Source organism: Eptesicus fuscus, chromosome 6 (genome assembly GCF_027574615.1).
Source record: "Eptesicus fuscus isolate TK198812 chromosome 6, DD_ASM_mEF_20220401, whole genome shotgun sequence".
In the NCBI taxonomy this organism is placed as follows: domain Eukaryota; kingdom Metazoa; phylum Chordata; class Mammalia; order Chiroptera; family Vespertilionidae; genus Eptesicus; species Eptesicus fuscus.
The window spans coordinates 28,695,233-28,721,258 of record NC_072478.1 but is presented as its reverse complement, the minus strand read 5'-3'; the positions used below and the strand labels follow the sequence as shown (position 1 = coordinate 28,721,258).

General features: G+C 52.5%; 1 protein-coding gene across 5 annotated transcripts; it reads left to right on the top strand.

Annotated features, from left to right (window-relative positions):
• The first annotated feature begins 1,710 nt into the window (after positions 1–1,710).
• GNA15 (G protein subunit alpha 15) lies at positions 1,711–24,686 on the top strand. 5 transcript variants are annotated; one of them, XM_028159263.2, is made up of 8 exons: positions 1,711–2,263; positions 9,682–9,866; positions 13,837–13,991; positions 15,027–15,155; positions 18,216–18,345; positions 19,483–19,631; positions 20,730–20,817; positions 23,159–23,196. In XM_028159263.2, exons 1-7 carry the CDS (start codon positions 2,119–2,121, stop codon positions 20,800–20,802), a joined length of 966 nt encoding a protein of 321 aa, XP_028015064.1. In that variant the 5' UTR covers positions 1,711–2,118; the 3' UTR covers positions 20,803–20,817; positions 23,159–23,196. The 5 variants fall into 5 exon arrangements, with proteins under 5 accessions (XP_028015064.1, XP_028015063.1, XP_028015061.2 ...); XM_028159262.2 differs by having other exon boundaries at positions 19,478–19,631; positions 23,159–23,193; XM_028159260.2 differs by lacking the exon at positions 20,730–20,817 and having other exon boundaries at positions 1,713–2,263; positions 23,159–24,686.
• The last annotated feature ends 1,340 nt before the right edge of the window (positions 24,687–26,026 follow it).

The following is a 26,026-nucleotide window of genomic DNA, read 5'->3' as shown; positions in this document are numbered from 1 at the left end:
TCTCTAACTAGAATGTTCGGCAGAGGGGTCAGGGATTTTGTCATTTTGTTTTCGGCAGCACCTAGAATGCCTGGCACACAGTAGGTGCTTACTCAGTGTTTTCCAGAACGATGAATGGCTCTCCTCCAAGCTGCCCGGTTCCTGTTTAGACCTTGAGGCCCATGGGTGAGAGCCTGCTTGGCGGGCTCTGTCTGGTCCCATCACGATCTGTGCCTCCGTGTACCAGGTGTACCAGTTAATAATGCGGATTTTTTTTCAATAGATGGAGTTACACAGATGTTGATATATATGCAATTTGATATGTATGCCATTTTGTTGTATTGACAACAAGCTTCAAAACTTCATACGTCAAATTTGCTGAAGGTGTTAACATCATAGATATATTTTTAAAATGTCAAATTTCATGCCAAAAAAAAGAGCATTTGTGGGAAGTTTTAATTCATTACTTTATTTTGAAGAAAAGTGCTGCTGAATACTTCGGGAAGCTTATGGTGAACATGCTCCATCTCAAGATACTTGTGAACGCTGGTTTAAATGCTTTAAAAGTGATGATTTCGATGTGAAAGACAAAGGACGTCCAGGTCAACCGAAAAAGTTTGAAGACCAACAGTTACAAGCATTATTGGATGAAGATGCATGTCAAACTAAAAAACAATTTGCAGAAAGATTAAACGTTGCTCAGCAAACAATTTCCGATCATTTACAAGCAATGGGAAAGATTTTAAAGGAAGGAAAATGGGTGCCACATCAACTGAACGAAAGACAAATGGAAAACCGAAAAGTCATCAGTAAAATGTTGCTTCAACGGCACAAAAGAAAGTCTTTTTTTGCATGGAATTGTGACTGGCGATGAAAAGTGGATTTATTTTGAGAATCCCAAACGCACAAAATCATGGGTTGATCCAGGTCAACCATCAACACCGACTGCAAGGCCAAATCGCTTCGGAAAGAAGACAATGCTCTGCGTTTGGTGGGATCAGGAAGGCGTGGTGTATTATGAGCTTCTAAAACCAGGTGAAACCTTTAATACTGATCGCTAGCGACAACAAATAATCAGTTTGAACCATGCTTTGATCGTGAAATGACCAGAAGGTGCCAGAAGACACAGCAAAGTAATTTTGCTTCGTGATGATGCACCATCACACACTTCAAAACCAGTTAAAGACACTTTAAAAGATCTTGCCTGGGAAGTATTAACCCACCCGCTGTATTCACCAGACCTTGCTCCTTCAGATTCCCACTTGTTCCGATCGGTGGCACACGCACTTTCTGAGCAGCACTTCAAAACATGTGAAGAAGTGGAAAATCAGGTCTCTGAATGGTTTGCCTCAAAACAAGAAAAGTTCTATTGGGACGGTATCCACAAATTACCTGAAAGGTGGGGGAAACGTATAGCTAGCGATGGACATTACTTTGAATAAAGCACTTTTGAGGTTTCTCTGGAAATTATCTTGTTTTCTTTGATTACAAAATCCGCATTATTAACCGGTGCACCTGGTACTCATCTGCCCGCATAACTCTGGGGAACCGTGCACGTGAAACAGGCCTGCACAGGCCAGCCCTGCAGACAGCAGGTGCCGCCCTGCCTGCGGTCGGCTCCGGAGCCGGCTCCTCATTGGCTCGGGGCGGGCTGGCAGGGCTGGGCCTGCGGGGAGGCTAGGGCGGGGTCAGGGGCCCAGGAAGGATGGAGTCCACCCCTTCTCCAGAATGAGGAAGGAGGGCCCAGACAACTGCTGGGACCCAGACTGCTTGGAGCCCTTCCCCAGCCGCCCTGCCCTCCCCAGGGGCACCCACCTCTCCTGGCTGCCACAGTCAACCTGTTAGGCCGGGCTGGGCAGGTCTGGAGATGGGCGGGGAGCCCTGAGCCTCCGCACCCCTTCTCCCGCTCCTCCTCCTCCCCCACTGCCCTGTGCCCGGCACTCAGGCCTCTCCGACCTGGGCTGCCTGGGTGCCTGAGGCCAGGAAGCCAGGGGGCCCCCAGGGGGGGTGACCCCCAAGAAGAGGGCAGCCACTTCACGCGTGGCTGCCGGGAGCCCTTCCTGGAGCCCTCAGGGTGGGGGTACCCTCCCCCAGGGGGCCGGGGCCATGTTGCCTTGCGCCTTCTGAGGCCCCCGCATCATGGCCCGGTCGCTGACCTGGCACTGCTGCCCCTGGTGCCTGACGGAGGATGAGAAGACGGCCGCCCGGATTGACCAGGAGATCAACAAGATCCTTCTGGAGCAGAAGAGGCGGGACCGAGGGGAGCTGAAGCTGCTGCTCCTGGGTGAGTCCAGGGCCGGGGAGCGGGCGGAGGGACGGGGGCTGGAGGAAAGGACCTGGGAGCCCGTTTGCCAGATGGGAACACTGAGGCACAGAGAACCCCAGTTCCTTGTCCAAACATGGGCCCAACCATCTTGCGGAGCATCTGCAAGAACGGAGGTGGCCCGGCGGGATGGCCTGGTGGGGCCGGCCCCAGCCTGGCAGGCCCAGCACGCCCTACCGGCTCTGTGTCACGGGAAGGGAGCCATGAGCTCAGGCCTGCCGCCCGCCCAGGCCAGTGAGCCCGGGCCTCTCCCTCCATCTCCGTTCCCCACGGCCCCCCAGTTCCTCTCTCCCCGCCACACCACCAGCGGGGAGGGCTTGGCCCCGGCTCTGCAGGTTTACTGGCGCGAGTTTTGTGGGCAGAGCGTGGCCACCTCGTTGTGATTGATTGGTTGGTTCATCCACACAATCAAGATATATTAAGTAACTCCTGAAGACACAGCAGCAAGAGACAGGGGAGTTGTCCCTGCCTCCCTGGACCTCACCTTCTGAAGAGGGAGACAGACATTAAGCCCATAAACGAAGAAGCAGATAAAATAGTTCCCAGCAGCAGGAAGACGGAGGAGGAAAATGAAGCCAGACGAGGGAGTAGGGGTGACGGGAAGGCAGTAGGTTGTGACCGCTGAAACCTCAAGTCTTGTGGTGTCCACGCCCCTGACCACTCTGCCCTGTGTCTGGCCCCAGGGATGCGGGCATTGGAGGGGCTCCCAGGCCTCCCTGAACGCTGGGTGGGGGCTGGGGAAGGTCCCGGAGTCACATCCGCCTGGCCCCGGGCAGAGAGCCTGTAGTCACCTGTCTTCCCTTGCTCCGTGGGAAGCCCTGAGGACGGAGAGAGGAGAGGGCGTGGAGCACCGTACCCCTAGGAATTACACCCTAACTGAGGGCCTTCCCACGTCTCACATTGCTCTCTCTTGCTCAACTAGTTACCCCCCCCCCCGCCCCGCCCCATTCATTTCTCCAAGAAGATCTCACATGGCATAAAACTCAAACTCTGGCCACCCTTGACCTCTCCCGCCATAGTATTCTGGCCATAATATTGCAGATGCAGCCACGTGGCGTCTTTGCTCTTCATTGAATATTTTCTGTTTTCCTTAAACGTTTGGTAAAATCATCCATGAGCTGTCTGAGCCTAAAATGTTTTTAATTAAGAATTTAATTGCTGCCGAAACCGGTTTGGCTCAGTGGATAGAGCTTCGGCCTGCGGACTGAAAGGTCCCAGGTTCGATTCCGGTCAAGGGCATGTACCTTGGTTGCGGGCACATCCCCGGTGGGGGGTGTGCAGGAGGCAGCTGGTCGATGTTTCTCTCTCATCGACGTTTCTAGCTCTCTATCTCTCTCCCTTCCTCCCTGTAAAAATCAATAAAATATATTTTTAAAAAAAGAATTTAATTGCTTTAGTAGCGATTTCTATTTTATTTCCTTCAGAGATAGGTTATCATTATATTAAGAATAGAGGTGGCATATTAATATATTATTATTTTTTTTAATAAATAGGGCTATTTAAGCTATCTTTTCTTGAGTAAGCTTTGGTTATTGGTGTCTTTCAAAGAACTTGTTGATTTCTTTAAAATTGTTAAATTGCCAAAACCGGTTTGGCTCAGTGGATAGAGCGTCGGTCTGCGGACTGAAAGGTCCCGGGTTCGATTCCGGTCAGGGGCATGTACATTGGTTGTGGGCACATCCCCGGTGGCGGGTGTGCAGGAGGCAGCTGGTTGATGTTTCTCTCTCATCGATGTTTCTAGCTTTCTATACCTCTCCTTTCTCTCTGTGGAAAATCAATAAAATATATTAAAAAAAATTGTTAAATGTATAGGCATAGCATGGTTTATGACATTCCCTTATCATCCTTTTTGTGCGTGTAGGCTCCAAAGTGATGCCCTTCTTTAATTCTTTTGTTTGTTTGTTTGTTAATCCTCATTTGAGGATATTTTTCCATTGATTTTTAGAAAGTGGAAGGGATGGAGAGATCGAGAGAGAGAGAGAGAAACATCGAAGTGAGAGAAACACATAGAGTGGTCGCCTCCTGCACACCCCAACCAGGGCGGGGGATTGAGCTTGCCACCGAGGTATGTGCCCTTGGCCGGAATAGAACTTGGGACCCTTCTGTCTCCAGGCCGACGCTCTATCTACTGAGCCAAACTGGCGAGGGCCCTTCTTTGATTCTTGGTTTTTAGTCCTTTTTCACGTCTAGGGCTTTACCAATGTCAGTGGTCTTTCCTTGTACATTTCAAGTTCATTTATCCGAACCCCAGGACCTTTTTGCCCTTGCTGTTCTTCCTGCCAAGAGCTCTGAGGGTCACCCCAGCCTTTGCACGGCTGGCATTCTCACTCAAGGAAGGTCCCAGCTCAACTCCTACCTCCTCAGAGAAGTGTTCCCTGAATGCTGTGGCCACACAGCCAGCCTCGTCCCTCTCCGTCCTCGGCTCGACTTTTCACTCACGGACACTCCTCCGTGTTTCCCTGTTGATGGGCTGCCTTCTCCAGTTACAGAGCAAACCGCGCAGGAGTGGGGGCCGTGTCTGTCTTATTCACTCCTGTGCCCCCAGCTACTAGCCCGGAAGGACAATGAACCTGACATATAGTAGATGCCTCGGGCATGCTTTATAAACGGGCGAACAACTGAATGAATGAGTCAATCCATCCTGATTCAGGGGCAATTTTCCCCAGCGCTGTACCATATCTTCCTGAAGTTGGGAAGGTCCCTTGCCCAACACCACTCTGACCACTGCACAGCCAGCCCCAAATCAGGACACCCCTTCTGCTGGTGTGCGGGAGGGGGCGGGGAGGAGAGGCTGTGTGTCTCCAAGCACGGATGGTTGCCCTGAGGACCGCCCTATGGGCTGGTTTCGACCACCCCGTCTCTGCCCGGAGGCCACCTCCACACCTCCCTCCCTTCTTGGAAAAAACGTTATTTTTTCCTGCAGGTTGGCTGATCCTTTTGAGGATGAAGGCCAAGGGGCTGGAGGGTGGGAGGGGAAGATTGCTTGTCCGTGGCAGGAAGTGATCACCATGTTGGGGAGGGGAACAGTCAGAATGAAGCCAGCTCTGTCCATAACCCCAGATGGGGAAACCAAGGCCAGAGGGGTGAAGGGACTTGCCCAAGGTCACACAGCCAGGATCAGAACCTGGAATTCCAGGTCCAAGTCCGTGTGTTTGCCTGCCCTGTGCACGTGCCTCAGGAGAGCACAGCCACAGGCCCCCAGTGACAGACAGGGAAACCGAGGCCCAGGGACGTGGCCGCACTGGTCTGGGTCAGTGGCCAGTCTGAGCCAGAGCTGAACGTAGAAGCTGAGCCACCTGCCCCCCACTCCCTGCTGCCCAGACTGGCTCCTGAACCCCCAGGAGCCCCATTTCCCAGGGCGGGGGAGTCTGGGACGGTCATCCCTCTGATGGGAGCCACATGCTGTCTCGTGATGCCCTGGAGCTGGGCCCACTCCTCCGGGCATCTGCTGGGTTCCACTTCCTCATCCATCCCAGGAGGAAGTCTCACTTCCCGTCTGGGCTGCGAGGCCCCGCCAGGTGGACGCAGCGGCCCCCACAACCCCCGGCCCATGTGGGGGTTTCCTGAGGCAGACCAGGAGTCGGGGGCTGGGGACCTTCCAGGGCCCTTCGTGGCTTGGGACTGGCATGGGCTGCCAAGAGGGCTTCCAGCCGTGGAGTTCTTCAGAATTCAGGTTGTGATCCATTCATGAGTCACAGAATCCATGTTGTGGGTAGAGACCAGAGGTTTTTTTTCTTTAATGAAACAGAAGAGATGAGAAGGAAGAAAGAAATCAGTGCTTTGCAATATTGTTGACGGCTGCTTCTGGAGACCTTGGTTCTCTGTGCTTTGAGTGGAGGCCCGAGGTCTGAGCGTTGGAAGGCAACCGAGAGGTCAGAGGCTGCAGTCCCGGCCACAGGCCCCTGCCCTCTCCGGCGGCACCCAGAGGACCGTCCAGGTTGGGAGTGTCTGTGGAAAGGTCACGCTAACAGATCTGTTGATGTCACCTGACCTCCCGGGCTGGCCACGTCCCATTCTGTGGGTGAAGGACCCACAGGGCTCGACTCTCGTCCTCTGCTTCCCCACGAGCTGTGTGACCCTGGGGAAGGCAGGTCCCCTCTCTGAGCCCCAGGTCTCCTCTGTAAATGGAGAAACGGCAGGAGTCTCACGAGGACTGACCGAGGACACGCAGAGTGCCTTGCCCCTGTCCTGGCAGATGCCAAGAATGAAGTCGTCTCACTGTGACGATGGAGAGGAAGCCAGTGGTTGTTGTTATTGTCTTCATTTAGGCAGCACGTTTGGAGCTTCTGGCGTGATCATTGGAAAGCCCATGAGCTCTGGACTCAGACAGAACTGGGTTTGACCCAAGGCAGTCCCCTCAACACATCTGGGATTCAGCTTCCCTACCTTGGGGTCAAGCCATGGCCAGTGTGCTCAATGGTTAGAGCACCCACCCACGCACCAAAGGTTCGAGGGTTCGCGTCCCGGTCAAGGGCGTGGACCTGCGTTGCAGATTTGATCCCTGCCCAGATCGGGGGTGCCTGTGGGAGGCCACCGATGGATGTGTCTGCCTTAAATCGAAGTTTCTCTTTTTCTTTGTCTCTCTCTCTCCCCACTTCCTCTTTTCCTTCCACTCTCTCTACAAATCTATGGGGGAAATATCCTCGGGTGAGGATTAACAGCAAAGAAATGAGGCTCAGGTGAGACGGCGCTTCACGCCCTCAGCTCTCAGGGCTCCGCCGCTGCTGCCATCCCCGGTGCCAAACTTCTGCAGCCTGGAGGTCCCCCGGTTTCTCAATGGGAAGCGAGGCCGGGGGTTTCTGTCGCCGACTGCGACGTCCAGATGTTTCACTTCCGGAATTTTTAGTGAGCTGGACATGTCCTCTTCCTACAATTCAAGGAATTCCAGAATCTGAGACACGTGGCCCCACCGTGGAGAGCTTCAGAGTAGGGACCGGTGGGACCCGTGAGGTGCTTTGGTGTGTTTTTTAAAGAAAACTTTAAAAAAATATATTTTATTGATTTTTACAGAGAGGAAGGGAGAGGGATAAAGAGTTAGAAACATCGATGAGAGAGAAACATCGATCAGCTGCCTCCTGCACACTCCCCTACTGGGGATGTGCCCGCAACCAAGGTACATGCCCTTGACCGGAATCGAATCCGGGACCCTTCAGTCCGCAGGCCGACACTCTATCCACTGAGCCAAACCGGTCAGGGCTAAAGAAAACGTTTAATTTGGGAATAATTTTAGATCTACAGAAAAGTTGTAACGATAGTACACGGAGGTGCCCTCTGCTCGTAGGCAGCTTCCCCTCACGCTCAGCTCTTAGAGATCCGCAGCGCCATTTTTTTCCTTCTTAGCTTCTTTTAAAATGCGTTCAGATTTCTAGAACAGTTGTGCCTGGCTCCTTCTACAAAAAATTTTTTTTTCTTTCTAATGTATTTATTTGAGAGAGAGAGGGGGAGGGGGGAGAGAGAAACATCGATTTGTTGTTCCACTTACTCATGCATTCATTGGTTGCTTTTTGTATGTGGCCTGACGGGGATTGAACCTGCAACCTTGGCCCATCCGGGTGGGGCTCCAACCAACGGCGCAGGCTGGCCAGGACTGTAAATGTTAACATGTGACCACATTTCCTGTATTCTTCCCCCCAAATGTATGCACATGTACATGCTACATGTAAGTGTAGGCACACATATGATTTATTGAATGCATGGTTACAGCTGTAATTTCTTTACTCTGTAGTTAATAGATACATAGCCATTTCTTCTGAACTGTGTGTAACTTGCAGACCTGGAGCCTTCTTACCCCTAAAGACTCCAGTGCATTTGCGTCTCACGACGAAAGCTGTGGATGAGCATGGGGCAATGCTGCCAGCAGGGCACCCCGGCTCACAGCTGCCAGCCTTCGCACTTTCCCCACTGATGTCCTATATGGCAACACAGCAGCGGCTCTTTCTCTTAGACCTCGATTCCGGTGGACTTATAGCACCTGGTGCCACCTCAGACCTGCCCTTGTCACCCTCAGATGTGCTGGGGGTGGGCAGGGACAGGATACCCCTGGGGGCTGATGCCAGGCGGCCCCTCCTCCTCCTCGCCTCCCACATTCTCCACCGTCCTCCCTGCCACCCCCCCCCCCCCCCGCTCCCATTTCCTCTTTCTTGGCTCCACCAGGCCACCCCTTCCCTTTTTGCTGCTTTTCCAGTTCCTCCTGCTGCAGTCCCCCCTTTAGTCCCTGGAAAGCCCCCACACCTGTGTGCCCCAGGAGCCAGGCAGGTTGACCAGATATTGGAGGAGCCTTCCAGGCTTGCACCTCCTACCAGGCTATCACACCCATTTTACAGACAGAAAACAGAGGCACGGAGAGAGAGAGGGGGGTTCTGGAGCTCAGACAGCAGGGAGCTGAGCCTTGGTCTTGGAGCTTCTGGTCCGGGGCCCTGGAGGATTCCAGAATGGGTATCACAAACCCAGGGCTGGCTCTGTGTGGGAGCAGCCTGGGCAGTGCCCCAGTGCCCTCCCTCAGAAGGGTCCTGTGGTTTCCATCTTGCACTTGGCCCTGTCGGTTCTGCAGCTGGCCCTGCAAGGGCCCCTCTCCCCCTCTTGGTTCATCAGCAAAGCTAGGACTGTTGATTCTGTCTCCCAAATATCTCACGAATATGTCCCCTTCTCACCAGCTCCTGGATCCACCCCATCACAGTGCCTCTCTGCCCTGGTACCCCACAGTCTGTCCTCCCCCACAGCAGCCATCAGAGGGCGCATCTGAGCATCTGAGTCATGTCCTGTCCCTGTGTCCACAGCCCTCCAGGGCTCCCACCTCCCGGGGTAAAAGCCCAAGTCCTCCCTCCAGGCCCTGCATGACCCGCCCTGTCCCTTCCCTCTATCACCTCCTCCCTTCCCTCCCCTCCGGCCACACAGGGCCTCCTCCTGGCCTGTGGTCTGTAGGGAGAAAACGGCCATAGACTGTTCAAACACAAATGGGTGTGGTCGGGGGCCAATAAAACTTTATTGATAGACACTGAAGCCTGAATTTCATATAATTTCCACATGATATGAAACAATTTTCTTTTGATTCCTTTCAAGGTAAAAACCAGAACCATAAAAAGTATCAAAAACAGAAAAACACATACAAACGGTAAAAACTCGCCAGCTGTGCACAAACAGGCTGGGTCTGGATGTGGCCCGCGGGCCGCAGTTGGCAGACCCTCCCGGGAGCCCCTTACCCTGAACTCATTCCACGCTCACAGGGAAAGCGCAGACAGGGCCTGTGGAGATCCATGTGTGCAGTGGGAGCCTGAGGCCGAGGGCGGTGCCCGCTCACCAAGGTCACAGCGTGTGGCCTCGGCCCCGGGGGCGGGAGCCGGGAAGCCGGGTGGAGACTGAGCAACAGTGCGCACCCACAGGCCCGGGCGAGAGCGGCAAGAGCACGTTCATCAAGCAGATGCGCATCATCCACGGCGCCGGCTTCTCGGAGGAGGACCGCAAGGGCTTCCGGCCGCTCGTCTACCAGAACATCTTCGCGTCCATGCGGGCCATGATCGAGGCCATGGACCAGCTGCAGATCCCCTTCAGCAGGCCCGAGAGCAAGGTGAGTGACGTGGGTGCCACGCGGGGTGGGGGTGGGGGAAGTGGGGTGGGTCCCTTAGGACCCCCAGGCCCTTGTTAACAATGCCCCCTCCAGGGGTTTCTTGAGATCCTGCCCTGCCTTCCAGGCAGCTCCGCCTCACCTCTCTCCCCCTCCCATGTCCCCCATGCATCCCCAGAGCTCCATCCTTGGACCCCTTGGGCGCGGGAATCCTGAACCAAGGCCTGTTCCCCTGTGGAAATATTAGTACAAAGGACCGGTTACTGCAGGGAAAGGCTGCTGTGCAATCCGTGCATCGCATCACCTTTTTAAGAACACACACATTATTTTATTGTGGTGAGAACACTCAACATGAGATCTACCCTCTCAAATTTTAAGTGCACGGTCCGGTATCAACTGGAGGAAGGAGGGGCTGCAGAGCTCCAGAACGACCCACCCGCCCTGGGGGAAAGTCTGCTTTGCCATCCTACCTGAATAGCAACTCCACCCGGCCCCTCCCCAAGCCCAGCTCCTCTGTTCCCTGAGCCGGCCTATTCTGGATGCCTCCTGTAAGGGGGTCGTGTAGTATTTTCCTTTTATGACTGGCTTACCTCACTTAACATGAGGTCCTCAAAGTTTATCCACGTTGACACCTATTGTAGAATTTCCTTATTTTTATTTCATTTTAAAAAATGTTTTTTATTGATTTCAGCGAGGGAGAGGGAGAGAGAGAAACATCAATGATGAGAGAGAATCATTGATGGGCTGCCTCCTGCACGCTCCCTACTGGGGACCGAGCCCTGACTGGGAATCAATCCATGACCTCCTGGTTCCTAGGTCGATGCGCAACCACTGAGCCACACCAGCCGGGCTTTTATTTTATTTTTCAATTACAGTTTACATTCAATATTATTTTGTATTAGTTTTAGATATACAGAAAGTGGTTAGATGACCATATAATTTACAAGAATATCCTTTTAAAAAATATATAGTTTTATTGATTTCAGAGAGGAAGGGAAAGGGATAGAGAGATAGAAACATCAATGATGAGAATTATTGATCGGCTGCCTCCTGCATGCCTCCTACTGGGGATCAAGCCCGCAACCCGGGCATGTGCCCTTGACTGGAATGGAACCTGGGACCCTCTATCCACTGAGCTAAACCAGCTAGGGCAAGAATTTCCTTCTTTTTAAAGACTGAATACTATTCCACTTATGGACCACATTTTCTTATCCATTCTCCTGGTTCTTTTCTACATTTTGGCTATTGAGAATAGTGCTGCAATGAACATGGGAGTGCTCATATCTTTTTGAGACCTGCTTTCCATGTTTTTGGATAAACACCGAAAAGTAGAATTGCTGGATCATATGGTGATTCTATTTTTAAATTTTTGAGGAGCCTCCATACTGTTTTCCATAGGGGCCACATCATTCTGCATTCCCACCACAGTGCACAGGGGGCCAGTGTCCCCTCATCCTCACCAACACTGGCTGTTCTCGGTGTGTTTGGTTTTCACCATGGCCATCCTGACAGGTGTGAGGTCACATCACCTTTCTAAACCTGAGAGCACCTGGTTTGTGAATAGGAGGTGGTCCAAGGACTTTGGAAGAGGGACTGGAGGCCTGTGGTTCCCACCACACAGGGCTGACGTGAGAATGCGATAAATTAAACGTGCTGAACGCTCTCAAAACAGTGCCTGGGATGTAGTAAGGGCTCGGCGGTGTTAGTGGGTGACATGATGATCGAATCCTCACAGTAACCCCTTTCAGCGAGTACCCCATTTTATAGATGAGACAGAGACTCCCCCTGAAGATAACTATTGTCTCATCTTTCATTGCCATATAGGAGTTGCCTATTTTTTAAATTCTCGAACTTTCTGGAATGATCTTTCACGTCTGGCTTCTGGTGCCGTATGTCTGTGATTCACTTATCTTTTGGGGGCCAAGGTCAGTTTATTGGTCCATCCTAATGTGGGTGACATTTGGGTCATTTGCATATTCCTGTGGGGTATCTACCTAGAAGCAACGTGTAGGAGACACTGTTTTCCAAGTAATTGCAGCAGTTCACACGCCCACCAGCAGAGCTCCGGGTGCCCCCTGTCCTCGCAACACTTGACCTTGTCTGTCACTTCGTTTAAGCCACTCTGGTGGGTGCTTGGTGGCATTTCATCGTGGTTTTTGTTTTTGTTTTAAATATATTTTTATTGGTTTCAGAGAGGAAGGGAGAGAGAGATAGAAACATCTATGATGAGGGAGAATCATAGATCGGCCGCCTCTCGCACGCCCCATGCTGGGAATCGGAGCCTGCAACCCAAGCTTGTGGCCTGACCAGGAATTGAACCATGACCTCCTGGTTCATAAGTTGATGCCTCACCACTGAGCCACGCCCGCTGGGTTCATTGTGGTTTTGATTTCCATTGCTCTGGTTAGTAATGAGCTTGTGCACTTTTTCATATGTTTGTTGGACACTTGGATATTCTTTTTTGTGAAGCAACTGTTCAAATCTTTGGCCTATTTTTTTCCCCACTTAAAAAAAAAAATACAGTTCCTTGGTTTTTTTTCTTTACTGACTTATAGCAAATTCTTTGTATATTCTGGATATAAGCACTTTCTTACTTCACATCTATTGTTAGATCATTCCTAGGTATTTGCTATCTCCTGATGCTACTATAAATGTAATTTAAATTTTTAAAATTTTCCACTAGTTAGTGGTTAGTATATAGACACATATCTTATTTTCATTTATTGATCTTTCATTTGGGGACCCTGTTAAGTTCACTTGTTTATTCTAGTAGTTTATCTACAGACTATTTTGGATTTTCTACATATAGTCGTGTCATCTGTGCATAACCACAGTGTAATTTCTTCCATTCCAAACCTGACCTCTTATTTCTTTTTCATGTGTTCATTAGAAATGGCATGAGTGGGCAGCATTGTCTCATTCCCAGTCTCCTGTGTTTTAAGAGTGAAGGACCCATATTCACTTCCTGCAAAGCACATTAAGGACTATTCAGGGCCTTCACTGAATATAAATTTTACTCTGAATTTTTAGAAGGATGTGTCTCTTATTTTTTACTTTTAAAATTCTTAATCATTTTTTTTTAAACTTTGAAGTTAATATACTCTCAGGCTGTGTATTAGCTTGCTCAGGCTGCCATAACAAAGTGCCACAGTCTGGGGAGCTTCGACCACAGAAATTTATTTTCTCACAGTTCTGGAGGCTGGACGTCTGAGGTCAAGATGTCGGCGGGGCTTGTTTCTCCTAAGGCTTCTCTCCTTGGCTGGCAGATGGCTTCTTCTCTCCGTGTCCTCACATGGTTGTCTTATTCCTTTCCTATAGGACACCAGTCATATATTAGATCAGGACCCACCCTACTGACCTCATTTTAACTGGATCACCTCTGTAAAGACCCCATCTCCAAATACAGTCACATCCTGAGGTCCTCAGGGTTAGGGCTTAAACTTATGAATTTGTGGAGGACGTGGGTGGTGGACAAACCCCAGCCATAACAGGCCGCAAACGGTCTAATTGATCCGATACAGGGGTTATTCTCAACCCCCCCGGCCTTACCCGGCCCCCACCCCGGGGGCTGTCCTGTGCCCTACCTCAGTGTGAGACCTGGGCAAGTTGCTTCTCATGCCTCAGTAGCCTAATCTGTAAACTGGGGGACTTCTGTAGGGACTTGTCTCCTGGGAGTCAAGGAACCAATGCGTGTGAGAAAGGGGGGTGCCCCGCAGATCGGAGGCCTCAGTGCACACGGGCCATGGTCCTCTGGAACTCGTCTCTCTGCTGCCCCTGGTCCTGGGGCAGGCACTTGGCCTCCACGCTCCCTCCGTGGGTAAATGCGTGAAGGAGCACATGAGGGGAGACAAAGGCGGTGGGAATGTGCAGGGTAGAATGCGCGGACAGGAAGGAGAAGCAGCCGAGAAAGGAGGGGAAGGGCCTTGCTGGGATGCCAGGAGGCTGCTCTGACCTGCCTCGCCCTTCCCTCCAGAGCCATGCCAGCCTGGTCATGAGCCAGGACCCCTACAAAGTGACCACTTTTGAGAAGCGCTACGCGGTGGCCATGCAGTGGCTGTGGAGTGACGGTGGCATCAGGGCCTGCTACGAGCGCCGGCGCGAGTTCCACCTGCTTGACTCAGCGGTGTAGTGAGTCTGGGGTCACGGTGGTGGGTGCGGGGTGCGGGGTGCGGGGCTGGGGGGGAGTTGGGCACAGCTGCAGGTTTGAGATGCAGCCAGCAGAGACCCCGTGCCAGGATTGCCCCTGTGCAGAGGGGGTCCCAGGTGGCCGACTCCCAGCCTGGGGACTGGCTGTTGGGCATCAGCTGGCTGTGGGATGGTTGACATTGTTCCTGGGGTGAAGTTGTTTTGGGATGACGCTTGGGGTCACGCTGCTTCAGGGGTCACGCTGCTTCTCCCAGGGCTCCCATGGCCTCCGGTTGCTGCTCCTGGGCCACCTGTCTCTAGGGTGACATTGTCCCTGGAGTGACCCTGTTTTTGGGGTGATGTCATTTGTAGGGTGACACAGCTCCTAGGGTGAATCTGCCCCAGGTGACACCATTTCTGGGGTGACACTGCTCATTATCACATGGTGATACCGTCCTGGGCATGATGCTGGATGCCCAGGGTGGTTTGCTTCCAGGCCATCACTGTTTCGGGGACCATGCCACTCCCGGTGACAGCCCCCAGGTGACACCCCTCTGCAGTGCTGCTGTTCTTCTTTTTTTTTTTTTTAAATATATTTTATCGATTTTTTACAGAGAGGAAGGGAGAGGGATAGAGAGTTAGAAACATCGATGAGAGAGAAACATCGATCAGCTGCCTCCTGCACACCCCCTACTGGGGATGTGCCCACAACCAAGGTACATGCCCTTGACCGGAATCCAACCTGGGACCCTTCAGTCCGCAGGCCGACGCTCTATCCACTGAGCCAAACCGGTCAGGGCAGTGCTGCTGTTCCTGAGGTCACATCATCCTTGGGGTCACGCTGCTTCAGGGGTGACGCTGCTTCTCCCAGGGCTCCCATGGCCTCCGGTTGCTGCTCCTGGGCCACCTGCAGACCCCAGGGATCCTGGCCCCTCTGGGAAGGCTCTCCCCTAGCAGGGTCCTCACTGGGCGCTGGGTGGTGGGTCTGAGAAGCCAAGGAAGCCTGCAGGGCCAGGCTCAGGGCTCCTTGCTCCCCAGCTACCTGTCGCACCTGGAGCGCATCACCGAGGAGGGCTACATCCCCACCGCCCAGGATGTGCTGCGCAGCCGTATGCCCACCACCGGCATCAACGAGTACTGCTTCTCCGTGCAGAAAACCAACCTGCGGTGAGTGCATGGCCTGCTGGGCGGGGCGTGCTTCCTGGAGGAGGGGCAAAGCAGCTGGGGCCCTGGGGGAGGAGTGGGCGTTTCCTAGACCCAGCCTTCCAGGGGCTTCCAGGTTGAAGGAGGCAGAATTGGACATAGACACCTCTAACCCCCCCCCCCGCCCCTTACAGTCAGGACCAGGACCTGGAAGAGCCCAGAGTGAGGCACCAGAGCTCCAAGAGGGGAAATCTTCCTGGAGAAGGGGACACTGGTATTAGGGCATTGAAGGATGAGTAGGAGTTCACTAGTTCCGACCCTTGAAGGGCGGTTGTGCAGGAGAAGACAGAGACTGTGGTCAGAGCTGTGCCAGAGGGGTGGATTTGGACTGGGAAGCTCAGAGGCTGATTCCTCTAGTGGCCAATAAGAAGTCCAGAGAGTCAGGAGGAGGCAGGAGCTATGGCCCAGGCAGGAAGGGTTAGTCATGGCCAGGGCAGCGGCCATGGGGATGGAAATGAGGGGATGGTGCAAGAAATGTTTCTGATGTAGAAGGGGCAGGACTAGATGAGTGGGACTTAGAGCAGGGAGTTGAAAATGTCTGCCAGTTTTCCCATCAAGGTGACAGGGTAGCAGGTGGAGCCAGCAGCAGAATGGGGGGTATTCGATAAGACGATAAAGTCCTTGGGGCACATAGAGTCTGAGGGGTCTAGGGCAGCGGTCGGCAAACTCATTAGTCAACAGAGCCAAATATCAACAGTACAATGATTGAAATTTCTTTTGAGAGCCCAAAACCGACTTCTGCGCATGGGCCACAAATTTCATGTTTTTTTGTTTTTTTTTTTAAATATATTTTTTATTGATTTTTTTACAGAGAGGAAGGGAGAGGGATAGAGAGCTAGAAACATCGATGAGAGAGAATCATCGACCAGCTGCCTCCTGCACACCCCCTACAGGGATGTGCCCGCAGCCAATGTACATGCCCTTGACCGGAATCGAACCTGGGACCTTTCAGTCCGCAGACCGACGCTCTATCCATTGAGCCAAACCGGTTTTGGCGGGCCACGAAGTTTCAATCGCACTGTACGTGCGCTCCCGCACATGGTATTTTGTGGAAGGGCCACACTCAAGGGGCCAAAGAGCCGCATGTGGCTCGCGAGCCGCAGTTTGCTGACCACTGGTCTAGGGCATCTGGGAGGTGACTGGGCTCTCACAGGCCTGAGCTGGAAGACAAGGTGTAGATGGACATGCAGCAACATGCGCGTCAGGAGGGTGATGGCTAGTGTCAAAGGCCACGGAGAGGTCAGGAAGAATACAGCAGGAGAAGCGACTTCTGTGATGGGCAGTTAGAGCGTCACCAGGGACCTTAGCAAGCTCCGTGTCTGTGGGCTGACGACGGAGCTGTGGAGAGTGCAGGGTGATGCCTGGAGACAGGGGTGGTGATCAACCCACGCGTGTTGGCTCTCTCACTTCCCTGGACCACCCTCCCCCACCCCAAACATGCTGTTCTGGCCTCTGCAATAGTCCTTTCCTGGAAGGTTCATAATTTAGCTGTTGGCCATAGGTCTTGTCCACTAGATGGAGAGTCCCACATGGTTAGGGGGTGAGTTTCAGCCTCCTGCTTCATAGTGATGATCAGATCCAGATCAGAGTGGAAGGTGGTAAATGTGGGAGGATGGCTAGAAAGATGGAAGGATGAATGTGCGGATGGATGGATGGATGGATGGATGGATGGATGGATGGATGGATGTGTGGATGGATGGATGGATGGATGGATGGATGGATGGATGGATGGATGTGTGGATGGATGGGTAGGTGAATTAATGGATGGATGGATGGATGGATGGATGGATGGATGGATGGATGGATGGATATGTGGGTGGATGGATGGATGGATGGATGGATGGATGGATGGATGGATGGATGGATGGATGTGTGGATGGATGGGTAGGTGAATTAATGGATGGATGGATGGATGGATGGATGGATGGATGGATGGATGGGTAGGTGAATTAATGGATGGATGGATGAGTAGATGGGTAGATAAATGAATAGATCAGTGAATGGATGGATATGTAGTAGAGGTTGGATAGGTGGGTGGATAGATGTATAGATGGGTGGATGGATGGGTAAAGTTTAGGAGTGAAGATAGCGGTTGGGGATGCTCACAGGGAAGGCTGGGCTGGGGAGGGGATTTTTGGTGGGAGTCTTGAGTATGTTCTTAGGCTAAGGAGAGGTTAATCAGCGAAGTGAGGGCGCAGAGGAAACTAAGACTCTGAGATGGGAGGATGGCAAGAAGTGTACCCCACCTGACTCAGTCCCCAGAGCCCCACTCTCAATCGCTGCACCCACATCCCACTCCGGACATGGGGGCCTGAGGGGTCTGATGCATGAGAGGGGTTGGTCTGTGGGATTAGGAGCCACAGGCTCCAGCCTTTTCCCCTCCTGTGCAGCGGGGCAAGTCCCTTCTTGCTCTGAGGCTTCTGGCATTTCCTGTCGGCTGCGTGAGTAACGGCTGCATCCCCGGGGAAATGACGCAGGGCTGTTATCAGTGACCCACATTTCTTAGAAGAGAGCACAGGAAGGCAGGAGGGCCCAGGCGTCTGTTGTGGAGTGTGGGGGTGGAGGCCCGGCCCTCGCCTTAGGCCACACACAGAGGGGATGGTGTTGGCCACTGGGCGGTCCCCTGTCCAGCCACAACACAGCACCCCCATCTCACTGATGGGAAAACGGGAGTTGTGCAGACGGTCTGCAGTTAGGCCAATCAGCCAGAACCAGGGCAGACTCCGGATGTGTCTGACCTGCTGGCCTCCCCCTTGAGGGTAGTAATCAGACAACCCAGAGCAGTGGAAGTTCAGGAAAGTTCCCTCTCTGCACCTCAGTTTCCTCATCTGTATAATGGGTGTAATGCTGGGGGGGGAGGTTTGAAATGCAATAACACACAAGAGGTGTGGGCCCAGGGGCTAGGCCCTATTCTTGCTGCTCGTCATCTTGATCTTGGCACGTCTCAGACGTGACTGGGGTATGGGGTGCCACGTTGTGGGGCCCTGATTAAGCCTGAGCTCTGAAAAGGGGTAATTCTGGTAGGATTGTTGACGTTGGCGGCCAGAGGTCAGAACGCAAGAAGTGGATCCACTGCTTTGAGAACGTGATCGCCCTCATCTACCTGGCCTCGCTGAGCGAATACGACCAGTGCCTGGAGGAGAACAACCAAGAGGTGAGGGGCCCCTGAGGATGCTGGGGCGCCATCTTCTCTGCTCTTCTCCTCCCCCAGGCCAGGGACCCACAGCTGGGCAGGAAGCCCCGCGCCACTCTCGAGCGGGCCTGTGTGTCTGGTGTGGCTTTGAGCCTCACCTTCCACTCCTTCGTGATCAGACCATTGAGCCCCAAGACAGATTCACAAGCACTCGTGTTGCCAACAACACTCACATGTGGCACGTGTGCACGCGCACACACAGATATTCATGTCCTGCATGTCCTGAGACATTGGCCCCCGGAAGCACAACACAACCTGTCCTGGAAATGTTGTCACACTGCAGGGACAGTGTCACACTTCTACTCAGAAATGCTGGTGAGGATCACTCTTCTTTTGTGACCGCTTCTCCCAAGTAACATCCAGCGTGATGGCTCTCTGACAGGCGCACTTTCAGTGGCTCAAGTGTCACGGAGGCCTTTGGGCATTGGAGAGGGAGATGCTGTAATTGTGACTTCCAGATTGAATCGGACAGAAGGCGTCTGAGGTCGTTCCGACATAGCTCTCGCCACGTGGCCTGTCCTAGTTAGCTCGGGCGGCCGTAACAAATGACCACAAACCGGGAGGCTGAGACAACAGAACAGTATTCTCTCCCGGTTCTGGAGGCAGCAGGCTGAGCTCACGGTGTCCGCAGGGCGGGTTCCGAGGCCGGGAGGGAGCTCTGTCCCGGGCTCTCCCGGCTGCTGGTGACTCTGGCAATCTTTGGTGTTCCTTGGCTTGTAGATGCATCAACCCACCTCTGCCTCCGTCTTCACATAGCACCCTCCTTGTCTGTGAGGCTGTGTCCAAGCTCCCCCTTTTGATGGGGACAGCCATCATTAGACTTAAAGCCACCCAATTCCAGTATGACCTCTCAGTGAATCACAGACCCTGCTTCCAAATAAGGTCACATGCTGAAGTTCCAGGTGGACATGAATGGGGGGGGGGGGGTTGGGGGGGCGGGCACTAGTCAAACCAGTTGAGGCACAAAACCATGTTGGGCACACGTAGGCAGCCAGCCACACCTGCTCAGACCCATCTCCACGTAGAGGGCGGGCTCCTGTTTGGGCCGAGCTGGCTGATCTGAGTGACGAACTGCCTGTGTCCCCCAACCCAGAACAGAATGAAGGAGAGTCTGGCCCTGTTTGGCACAATCCTGGAACTGCCCTGGTTCAAAAGCACATCTGTCATCCTCTTCCTCAACAAAACCGACATACTGGAGGAGAAGATCCCCACCTCCCACCTGGCTACCTACTTCCCCAGTTTCCAGGGTGAGTTCTAGAACCTTCTATATCTATACCATACCTCCCTCCCCCCCCAAATAAAAATAAAAATAAAGCCAGCTCCCAAGCAAGATGCTCGTCCAGGCCCTACTCCAGCCTGGAGTCAGTGGAGTTTCCAGACCCAGATGCTTTCACTGCCCAACCTCTCTCTGTTCTCAGTTTTCCCATCTGTAGAATGGGGATAAAATAACAGATGCCTTCATACTCGATGTACTGGTAATTCCTCAAAGAAGAGAATTCTCAAAAGTCATATAGATGTTGCGAGGGTGGGTCTGCTGGATAGAGTTCATTGTCATAAAGCGTACCCAAAGGGCATCAAGAACTATTTCCAGAATCTTCTTAGATTTTTGACACTTTCTTTTTCTAACTTTCATAGTCGTCTCATCTATACTTAATTGGGTGGCATTTTTATTTGTAAATCTGTGACTGACCTCTGAGCGAGTTTTTCCAAAGCATACAACAGCTCAGTTTTCATAGATACAGCAACCCTCTTTCAGGCTGTGCTTGTAGCTCATAGGTTTGTGTAGTGTCTCATTAAGTGCCTGTCAAGCAGGAGGAATATAGCAGGTTTGGGAACAAACCTTTGGTGCAACCCGAGGCACAAAGGGCCCCGGCCAACTAGAGCGGAGTGCAGTAAGCGTTGGGCGCCATGTAGGGTATCTGCCAGAGACGGAAGGTTTTGGTGAAACCAGGGAAGGGGTGTGTTAGCTAGATATTGGGCCACTGTGAGGGTAAAGGGAGCTGCTAGAAGTATCCCCACTGAGTAGCAAATGCCCCCCAATGTTAGGGGCTTAACCCAGCCATTTCACTTAGCTCCCGATTAAGGGGGTCAGGAATTTGGGGAAGGTTGGGGCCGTTGTTCACCGGTGGTCCATGTGGCCTCAGCTGGGTGGCTGGGATTGGAGATGCACTTCTGAGATGGCTTCTTGCACCATGTGTATGATGACTCTGTGATCCTCCACCTCTTCCTTCCTCCTTTTCCACCCTCCCCCTCTCCCCCTCCTCCTCTTCCTCCTTTTCCTCTCTCTCTCCTCTCCGTCTCTATCTCTCCCTCTCCCTCCCCCTATCTGGTGTCTTCTAATCCAGGGCTAGCTCGCAGCATGGCTGCCTCAGGATGGTCAGACTTCAGCCCAGGTGGAAACCTCGGCTCATGACGTAGCCTAAGAAGTCCCAGGTGGCTACATCCGCCTTGTTCTATCGGTCAATAAAATCACTCAGGTCAGCCCAGACTCAAACGGAGGCACAGTCTACATTATGATGGCCACAGGGCATGTGACTACAGGGAGGGAAGGAAGCCGTGACAGCCATCCTGGGGACAAGCTATCTTTGGGCTGCTGTGACAACTGGCCACCGGCTGGGGGCTGGAAACAACAGACATTTATTCCCGCACCAGCCAGGAAGCTGACGCCTGAAGCCGAGTGAGTGGCAGAGCAGGGTCAGCTCCTTCAGCAGGCTCCGAGGGAGAACCTGTTCTAGGCCTCTCTCCTAGTTTCTGGTGGTTGCCTGCAGTCTTAGCATTTCTTGACTTATAATGCATCATTCCAATCTCTTCCTCCATCGTCACACGGCCTTCTCTGTCCCTGGCTGTCTCTCCTCTTTTTTTTTTTTTTTTTAATCCTCACCCAAGGACATTTTTCCATTGATTTTTATAGAGAGTGGAAGAGAGAGGGAAAGACAGAGAGAAACATCGATGTGAAACACATAGATTGGTTGCCGCCTGCACAAGCCCTGACCACGGCCTGGGCCAGGGAGCAGCCTGCAGCCGAGGTATGTGCCCTTGACCGGAATCAAACCCAGGACCCTCAGTAGGGGGTCCGCAGGCTGACGCTCTATCCACTGAGCCAAACCAGCTCTCTCCTCTTTTTATAAGAACACAAGTCATTGAACTTAGGGTCCAACCTAGTTCAGTATCTCCTTTCAACTTAACTCTTTACAGCTGCAAAGACCCTATTTCCAAATCCGATCACATTCTGAAGTTCACAGTGGTCATGGATTTGAGGGGACACTGTTCACGCCAATACACAATCAGCCATGGTCGATGAAGCCCTTAGTTTGCGTGTACTAAGCTTGGGTGACATCACCATGGGTGGGACCCCCTGGCCTTGTCAGAGCCCATGTGGCCAATCTGAGCCAGTCATCCCCACAAGACTCAGAGTCTGGGCAACAGAGGTCAACTTATTCCCGGGTGGTGGCCTGGGCACCCCCATCACCCTTCCCAGCTGAGCAGCACTTGGAGAGTTTGAGAAGTAGACAGTTTTGAGGATTGTGTGCTTTCCTTCCGGTCAGAGGGAGACTCCACGACTCATCCTTTTCTCCCAGCCAAAGAGGCTACAGCACCCACATACTCAACTTACGGCTCTCGGCCCTTCTTTCCTGCTACTAAATACTCGTGACAATAATGAACAATAACAATGAACATATCTAACATGGGTGGAAGCACTCTTATGTATTATTGACTTGTTTGGTCCTCATTAAAAAGCCCTGTGCAGCCCTAGCTGGTTTGGCCCAGTGGGTAGAGCGTCAGCCTGCAGACTGAAGGGCCCCAGGTTCCATTCCGGTCAAGGGCACAGGCCCGGGTTGCCGGCTTGATCCCCAGTGGGGGGCGTGCAGGAGGCAGCCAATCAATGATTCTCTCTCATCATTGATGTTTCTATCTCTCCCTCTCCTTTCCTCTCTGAAATCAATAAAAAAATATTTTTAAAACACTCCTGTGCAATAGGACTCCTTCCTGGGGAAACGGAGGTACAGTCACTTGCCGGAAGTCATACAGCCAGTGAGTGACAGAGGCAAGATTCTAATCCAGGCCGTCTGGATTCGGAGATGGCAGGTTTTACCCACTATGCAACCTGCCTTTCTGAAAGAATGACAGCACACATATCCCTGAAGCTTTCTGGTTATTGAGCACGGGGCCCTGGGCACGATTGCTTTGAATCCTCACAACTCCGGGAGGCCTGGGGCTAGTCCTCATCCCAATTTTACAAGCCAGGAAACTGAGGCTCACAACGGTTACCTTTATTAACATGTACCCAAACCAGTAAGTCGCAGAGCCAGGCTTTGGGCCCTTAACTCACGTTGTGCTTTCAATGCAGCAGCCCATGTGCCTCCCCAGGGTGGCCATCCCTCCCCTTCTCCTGGCCTCGGTTTCCCCGGGTGCACCAGCCTCTGTCTCTGCAGCTCAGGTTCCCATCCCTCCAGCTCCAAGCCCATCCAAGAGCATCTCTTCAACCCAAATTCTGACCCGAGTCCCAGAGCTGAGCCTCATTGGTCCATCCCAGGTGCTGTGACCACACCAACCCGATGTGGTCAATGGCTGGGCCGGGGGTCACGTGACCTGCTAGAAAGTCAAAAGAGGGCGTCCACCTGTTGGAACTGTAGTGGGTGCGCGCGCTGGGGTCCCTGCAGCCCTAAGTTGCCCGTATCGGGAAGAGAGTTTCCAGAGTGCCCCCTTGGTGTCCGTAGGGGTCCCCGCCTGCCCCAGGAGCCTGTGTCCTGACGCCCTCACTCCTGCTCCCCAGGCCCGAAGCAGGACGCCGAGGCGGCCAAGAGGTTCATCCTGGACATGTACAGCCGCATGTACGCCGGCTGCGCGGACGCCGCCGCCGACGGGGGCAGGAAGGGCTCGCGCTCCCGGCGCCTCTTCAGCCACTACACGTGCGCCACGGACACGCAGAACATCCGCAAAGTCTTCAAGGACGTGCGCGACTCGGTCCTGGCCCGCTACCTCGACGAGATCAACCTGCTGTGACCCAAGCCCCGCCTCCGGGCTCGGACCAGCGCGTGGCCCTCGGGACCTGCGGGCCGGCGGGCGCGGCCGGCGCTCAGGCAGCCCGGACGCCTCCCCAGTCGCTCGGGGCCCGCGCGGCGGAAAGCCGGTCGCCGCTGCTGCTCTGCCCGTCGCTAGGACAGCTCCTGGGGTCCCCACTCTGGACTCCTCGAAAAAGGAGCACAGTGGCCGTCTGGGGTCCCAGGGTGGAGGGAAAGATGAAGAGAGCAGAGGACGGAAGGCTCAGGATCCCCACCCCGGGTCTGTCCCCTCCCGGGTAGAAGTCCGGAACCCCGGGGTGGGGGTGGGGGGGATCGGGCAGTGGTCCTTCAGGCCCAGGAGCCGGACTCTGGCGCCCCTTAGTGGACAGGAGGTGGTATCTCCCAGTTTGAGGTTGGGTAGCTCAGAGGCCTCCCTTTGTGGGGGAAGAGACCCCCGGAAAACGGTGTTAAGAGCCTCATGACTCAAAGTGTGTTCTGTTACTGTTTGCAGACGAGGGAAACTGAGGCTCACAGGTCTCCCCCTCTTTCCTAGGCTGGGGGCTGGGTGCGCTGCATCTTAAAACCTGTATTTATTCCCTTATCTGCAGGGCTCCCTGTGAGTTGGACATTAAAGGAATGACATTCTGGAGACCTGTGGTTTCTCAGGGGTGTCCTGTTTATCCCCCCGCAGTCCCTTCTCAGGTCTCCTGTCCCACGTAGGGTAGAAACATGGGGAAGGAAGGAAAAAGGTTATACTTGTTCGCCCACCTGTGCTGGGCACGGTATAGAGAGCTGCCCAGGAAAGTGCACGCTTGGAGCCAAGAGGTGGAGTCCAACCTCTCTTCCTGGAGGGGGGCACATTTAAGCCCACCCTATGTTGCTATTTACCCAAAATTCTAGCAGCAGCTTCTACCCATCTCTGAAGAAGATGAAGATAATGGCTCTACTTATGCTAGGTCATGGTGACCCACCATCCTCAGGGATGTCCCATGTATCACAAGCCCTGTCATTCCCATTTTACAGATGAGAAAACTGAGGCACCAAGAAACTGAATAATTTGACTGAAGTCATACACTTGGGAGGTCACACAGCCAAGATTCTATTCATTCAACACCACCCCCCTTTTTTTTACTTAAAAAAATGTTATGTTTTAGAATAGTCTTAGATTTACAGAAAAATTGTGAGGGTAGTACAGAGAGTCGCCTTATAAAACTGCACCCAGATACCCCTACTGTTAACATCGTACATTAATATGGTACTTTTTTTTTTTACAATCAATAAACCAATACTGACACATTATTAACTAAAATTTATACTCTATTCAGATTTCCTCAGTTCCCCCCTAATATCCTTCTTTCCTCCCAGGACCCCACATGGCTCTTAGTGGTCACGTCTTCTTACGCTCCTGTTGGCTGTGATGGTTTCTCTGACTTTTCCTGTTTTTGATGACCTTGACAGTCCTGAGGAGTGCTGGTCAGATATTCTTCCTAGGATTGCTGTAGCAAAGTACCACAGATTGGGTGGCTTAAAACTACAGAAATGTGTCCTCCCAGTTTTGGAGGACAGGAGTGTGAGGTCCAGGCGGCAGCAGGGCCCCGCTCCCTCTGAGGGCTCCAGGGCAGGATCCTTCCTGCCTCCCCAGCTTCGGAGACCCCAGGCATCCCTTGGCTTGTGGCCAGTGGGCCTCTTTGAGTTGGCTCCTCAGTCCTGTTGACATGACCCCTGTGGTCTTAAGAGGTCATAGTTCTGGCACAGTGAGATGCTTTTGTCTTGTCCTATATTTCCCTGCATTTGGGCATTTCTCCAAGGAGCCCTGATTCCTTTTAACGGGAGATATTTAGAGACGACACTCTGACCACAAAGTTAGGAAATCCATATTTTCTTCACTTATCTTTTTATTTTGAAAATATTTTCAACCTACAGAAGTTGCAAAACTATTGCAATGAAGTCCCATCTACCCTTCATCTAGGTGAGGGTTCAGCAAACCATCAGCTTTCTGCTGTTTTTGTAAATAAAGTTTTATTGGCACACAGCCACACCCATTTACATATGGTCTCTGGCAGCTTTTCCTATGGGGGCGCAGAGTTTTGACAGATACTGTCTGGCCCTCAAAGCTGAAGTTATTTTCTCTGGCTCTTCTCAGAAAATAATTGCTGACCCCTGAGCTAGGTCTGCCCATGGTTAACCTTTTGCTTTATATTTCTCTATAAACAAAATCTAAAAGTGTATTACATATTCTATAGAGAATATGGACATTTTTTTCCTTAATTTTCTAAATAATTTGAGAGTAAGTTGGAGATATGGTGCATCTTTACTCCAGAACACCATGTACTTCCTATGGAAAAAAAATCTGTTATATAAGCAGAGTGCAATAGTCAAATTCAGGAAATCTAGCATTGATACAATAATATATATTTTAAATATATTTTTATTGCTTTCAGAGAGAGGAAGAGAGAGAGAGAGATAGAAACATCAATGATGGGAGAGAATCATTGATTAGCTGCCTCCTGCATGCCCCACAGTGGGGATCAAGCCCACAACCCGGGTATATGCCCTGATTGGGAATCGAACCCTGACCTCCTGGTTCATAGATCAGCACTCAACCAGTGAGCCATGCCAGCTGGGCATTGATACAATAA